Source organism: Portunus trituberculatus, chromosome 26, assembly GCF_017591435.1.
Source record: "Portunus trituberculatus isolate SZX2019 chromosome 26, ASM1759143v1, whole genome shotgun sequence".
NCBI lineage: Eukaryota > Metazoa > Arthropoda > Malacostraca > Decapoda > Portunidae > Portunus > Portunus trituberculatus.
The window spans coordinates 1,535,238-1,541,237 of NC_059280.1; the positions used below are offsets into that span (position 1 = coordinate 1,535,238).

General features: G+C 36.7%; 1 protein-coding gene across 9 annotated transcripts in view; it reads left to right on the forward strand.

Moving 5' to 3' along the window:
- Positions 1-6,000, forward strand: part of LOC123509146 (mucin-17-like) — an 88,038-nt gene that overhangs the window by 50,255 nt on the left and 31,783 nt on the right. For all 9 annotated transcript variants that reach the window (XR_006676140.1, XM_045263329.1, XM_045263330.1 and 6 more), the window contains exons 15-17: positions 2,042-2,227; positions 3,127-3,256; positions 4,437-4,608. Coding sequence is in view for 8 of the 9 variants with exons in the window: in XM_045263329.1 (XP_045119264.1) it covers positions 2,042-2,227; positions 3,127-3,256; positions 4,437-4,608 (488 nt within the window). In the remaining variant the exon portion in view is untranslated. The remainder of the gene's footprint in view (positions 1-2,041; positions 2,228-3,126; positions 3,257-4,436; positions 4,609-6,000) is intronic.

Consider the following 6,000-nt stretch of genomic DNA (forward strand, 5'->3'; position numbering starts at 1 on the left):
TCACCCATTTATTCACCTATTCACCCATTTATTCACCTATTCACCCATTTATTCACCTATTCACCCATTTATTCACCTATTCACCCATTTATTCACCTATTCACCCATTTATTCACCTATTCACCCATTTATTCACCTATTTACCCATTTATTCACCTATTCACCCATTTATTCACCTATTCACCCATTTATTCACCTATTCACCCATTTATTCACCTATTCACCCATTTATTCACCTATTCACCCATTTATTCACCTATTTACCCATTTATTCATCTATTCACCCATTTATTCACCTATTTACCCATTTATTCACCTATTCACCCATTTATTCACCTATTCACCCATTTATTCACCTATTCACCCATTTATTCACCTATTCACCCATTTATTCACCTATTCACCCATTTATTCACCTATTTACCCATTTTATTCATCTATTCACCCATTTTTTCATCTATTCACCCATTTTTTCATCTATTTACCCATTTATTTATATATTCACCCATTTTTTTTATATATTCACCCATTTATTTACCCATTTACCCATTTTTTGACCTATTTATCGTATTTTGGACAGTCTTCCCCCACACATGTACGACCACACCTTCCCAGCCTGTCGTGGTGGCGGTTTGGACGACAACCTAACGACCTAACTTGTTCATAGCTTCTTAAAATACTTAGATTTAGTACGACCCCCTCCCCCCCATCCCTACGACCCCCATCACCCCATCCCTCCCATCATCGTCCCAACCCACGCCCATTTTCTTTACTTTGTGCTAATTCGAGAGAGAGAGAGAGAGAGAGAGAGAGAGAGAGAGAGAGAGAGTGATATTGAAATTAGAGATGTTTGTTGATATAATTTTTTTTTTTTTTTTTTGTTAATGTAAAGAGGAAATGTTGAAAATGTTGAGGATTTTTAAGATTAATGAGAGGAAAATTCAAACATTTAAATAGTGAAAAGGAGAAAAGAAAGAAGAATAATGATAATAATGATAATAATAATAATAATAATAGTAGCAAATCACAAAAGACACACGCCAAATTTCCCGCCAAAATATTTCACTAAGGTTCGTATTTTGAAACCCTTGTGCTCTTCACCTACTCCATTTTAAAAAGGCTTCATTTAAATCAATATCAGTTTTTAAGATGTTTTTTTTATCCAATCATAAAGGCAGAGTGACAAGATTTCTGCATTATTAACTGGAGAAACGCTTTTAAAAGGCTCTAGTTGAAGTAATAAGGGTTTTAAAGGGTGTTTTGATGGTTCTAAAGGCAGAGTGACAAGATTTCTACACTATTAACTGGAGAAACGCTTTTAAATGGCTCTAGTTAAAGTAATAATGGTTTTTAAGGGTGTTTTGACGAGTTCTAGAGGCAGAGTGACAAGATTTCTGCACTATTAACTGGAGAAATACTCTTAAAAGGCTCTAGCTAAAGTAATAAGGGTTTTTAAGAGTGTTTTGACGGTTCTAGAGACAGACTGACAAGATTTCTACACAATTAACTGGAGAAACACTCTTAAAAGGCTCTAACAAGGATTTTTAAGGGTGTTTTGACGGTTCTAGAGGCAGAGTGACAAGATTTCTGCATTATTAACTGGAGAAACGCTTTTATATGACTCTAGCTAAAGTAATAAGGGTTTTTAAGGGTGTTTTGACGGTTCTAAAGGCAGACTGACAAGATTTCTACACAATTAACTGGAGAAACACTCTTAAAAGGCTCTAACAAGGATTTTTAAGGGTGTTTTGACAGTTCTAGAGGCAGACTGACAAGATTTCTTCACTATTAACTGGAGAAACGCTTTTAAATGGCTCTAGCTAAAGTAATAAGGGTTTTAAAGAGTGTTTTTACAGTTCTAGAGGCAGAGTGACAAGATTTCTTCACTATTAACTGGAGAAACACTCTTGAAAACCCTGCCAGTCATCTCTGCGGCCTTGCAAAACAGTCAGAGTGAGAGCAAAGGTTTCAGAATTCTAACCTACATCAAACCTTCCACAATAAACCACTCACATTTGTCCACCTATTCCACGTCTCCCAGGTGGACGCCAGGTGACTTCCTCCTCCAGCGCCACCGTGCAGGCCTCCTCCTCCTCCTCCTCCACCTTCCATACCAGCAGGAGTGGAGAGGACGCAGAAATGAGGGAAGGAAGAAGCTTTTTAGAAGATCGGTCAAAGGTTACAGGAATTTCCGATGTCTTGAGCAGGATGGGAGCGACTGAGGCTGGTAGAGAGAGAGAGAGAGAGAGAGAGAGAGAGAGAGAGAGAGAGAGAGATGGTGGAGGCTAATCCTACTGCTGCCACCAATGTTGTGTTTGTGTTCGCGCGTGTGTGTGTGTGTTTGTGTGTGTGTGTGTGTGTGTGTGTGTGTGTGTTTGGACTTTCTTATTCCTTTGTTTGTTTTAGTGATGTCTTCTTTCTCTCTTTTCTTCTTCTTCTTCTTCTTCTTCTTCTTCTTCTTCTGTTTGTAAATGAGTGATGTGATTATTTTTCTTCCCTCCTCCTCTTCTTCACTGTCCTCCTCGTCTTCCTCCTCCTCCTCCTCCTCCTCCTCCTCCTCCTCCTCCTCCTCCTCCTCCTCCTCCTCCTCCTCCTCCTCCTTCTGTTCTTTCTTGTTTAATTTGACATACAACAGAGAGAGAGAGAGAGAGAGAGAGAGAGAAAGTGTTTATCTTGGAGCAAACAACAGCTGGTGCTCTCTCTCTCTCTCTCTCTCTCTCTCTCTCTCTCTCTCTCTCTCTCTCTCTCTCTCTCTCTCTCTCTCTCTCTCTCTCTCTCTCTCTCTCTCTCTCTCTCTCTCTCTCAGTTAGTTTTGGAGAGTCACGCTGTCAACATCCCTTCCTCTTCTTCCTCCTCCTCCTCCTCCTCTTCCTCCTCATCCGTGAAGGTACACACACACACACACACACACACACACACACACACACACACACACACACACAAATTATTTCTATATTTCCATTTATTTTCCTTTTTTTTGTGAAATCTTTTGTTTTTTTACCTTTTAAAAGATTATATAGACATGTATACTCTCTCTCTCTCTCTCTCTCTCTCTCTCTCTCTCTCTCTCTCTCTCTCTCTCTCTCTCTCTCTCTGATTTGACCTCTCCTGACCCCCTACCCACAGTTGAGCAAGACGCCAAGGTCACATCAGATGATCAGGCACGCTCACTTCTCAACCGGTTTCTGGGAGCACAAGTCTTGATGTCTGGAGTGGAGTCAATGATGGCCTCCTCCTCCGTCAGCGAGGCAGCCAGGTGAGCTATGGGTGTCGTAGTAGTAGTAGTAGTAGTAGTAGTAGTAGTATTTGTTGTGTGAATGTCATTAACCTCTTCAGTAGCGTGACGTGTTTCCCTATTCCTTGTGGTGACTATTTGGTGATTTTGTACAGCTTCAGATACTCATGTGGGGGGTTAAAATGGTGAAGACTGTGGCCATTAATCTTCTGCCCTCCATACACCCTTCCTAATGTCAATAAAATGGTCTAATGGTACACAAATCTCAAGGTAAAATGTGTCCCAGTACTGAAGGGGTTAAAATAGTGAAGACTGTGGCAGTACTAATGTCAATAAAATGGTCTAATGGTACACAAATCTCAAGGTAAAAATGTGTCCCAGTACTGACAATCTAATAAAATCTAATAAAACTCAATACACATCATGAAAAACAAAGAAAATGCAAAGAAAAACGAAGAAAAACCATTTAAATCGGAAACAAAAATAAGAAAATCAAAGCAGAATGAAGAAAATGAATTAATATTACTGTTTTGTGATCCCGTTCAGAAGAGAGACAGACACAAAACACACAAATAAACAAAATTACCACAAGAACTATATAAATTGAACAAAAAACAACGAAAAACACTTAAAATACACTAAAATGATAGAAAAAACTTTAAAAAATGAATAAATAACGAAGAAAATGAATTAATATTACTGTTTTGTGACCCCGTTCAGAAGAGAGACAAACACAAAACGCATAAATAAACAAAAACTATATAAATTGAACAAAAAACAACGAAAAACACTTAAAATACACTAAAATTATTTTAAAAACTTTAAAAAATGAATAAATAATGAAGAAAATGAATTAATATTACTGTTTTGTGACACCGTTCAGAAGAGAGACAAACACAAAACACACAAATAAACGAAAATTACCACAAGAACTATATAAATTGAACAAAACAAAAAACTTAAAATACACTAAAATTATAGAAAAAACTTAAGAAAATTAATAAATAACGAAGAAAATGAATTAATATTAGTGTTTTGTGACACCGTTCAGAATGGAAACAGACACAAAACACACAAATAAACAAGAACTATATAAATTGAACAAAAAACACATAAAAAACACTAAAATGATTAAAAACTTAAAAAATGAATAAATAATGAAGAAAATGAATTAATATTAGTGTTTTGTGACCCCGTTCAGAATGGAGACAGACGCTGAGGGGAAGACGATCATAACAAAAGTAGGAGGTGGCCACGTGTCCTCCACCGCTGCCAAGGACGGGGAGATCACACACCACCACGCCTCCACCTTCTCCACCCAGCCCGTCACCACCACCATCACCGCCTCCTCCACCTCATCCACCGCTATTCAGGTAAGTCGATTGAGAGAGAGAGAGAGAGAGAGAGAGAGAGAGAGAGAGAGATACAAGAAAATAAGAAAAAAATATTATTAGGAGTTTAAATTGTTTTTTTTTTTTTTTTGTGTGTGTGGGTTTAGATTCTATATATATCTTTTTGTGGGTTCGAATCCTATTTTTTTTTTTTTTTTTTTTTTTTGTGGGTTTAGATTCTTTACTATATTTTTTTTGTGGGTTCGAATCCTATATATTTTTTTTTTGTGGGTTTAGATTCTTTACTATATTTTTTTTTGTGGGTTCGAATCCTATATTTTTTTTTTGTGGGTTTAGATTCTTTACTATTTTTTTTTTTTTTTTTTTTGTGGGTTCGAATCCTGATATTTTTTTTTTTTTTTGTGGGTTTAGATTCTTTACTATATTTTTTTGTGGGTTCCAATCCTATATATTTTTTTTTTTGTGAGTTTAGATTCTATACTATATTTTTTTTTGTGGGTTCCAATCCTATATTTTTTTTTTGTGGGTTTACATTCTATACTGTATTTTTTTTTTTTTTTTTTTTTTGTGGGTTCGAATCCTATGATATTTTTTTTTGTGGGTTTAGATTCTATGCTATATTCTTTTTTTTGTGGGTTCGAATCCTATATATATTTTTTTTGTGGGTTTAGATTCTATGCTATATTCTTTTTTGTGGGTTCGAATCCTATATATTTTTTTTTTTTTGTGGGTTTAGATTCTATATATTTTTTTTTGTGGGTTCGAATCCTGTTATTTTTTTTTTTGTGGGTTTTGTTAAGAAAAATGTGTGAATAATAAGGATTTCTGAATTTTAAAGGCGTGTTTTAGTAATTGTTGGTGTTTTTAGTGAGGTCTGTCTTGAAATGTGACCGTTTTCTGTGTTGCCTTGAGAGAAAATGGAGTGTGTTATTATTATTATTATTATTATTATTATTATTATTATTATTATTATTATTATTATTATTATTATTGTTGTTATTTTTTCTGTTTTGTTGTTGCTACTTCTACTACTATTACTACTACTACTACTACTACTACTACTACTACTACTACTTCTACTTGATTTCCACATTGCCTATATTTGGGAGTACGGGAGGAGGAGGAGGAGGAGAAGGAGGAGGAGGAGGAGGAGAAGGAGGTAGGTTAGATCTAAATATAACTACCACCACCACCACAGCCTTTCGGGAGGAGGAGGAGGAGGAGGAGGAGGAGGAGGAGGAAGAAGAAGAAGGCGTGTGAAAGTGGGTGTCTGGTGGGCGGCTAGGAAGAAGAGGAGGAGGAGGAGGAGGAGGAAGGAAGAATAGGAAGAGGAGGAGGAGGAGTAGGAGGAAGGAAAATATGAGGAAAGCGGAGGAGGAGGAGGAAAGAGGAGGAGGAGGAGGAGGAGGAGGA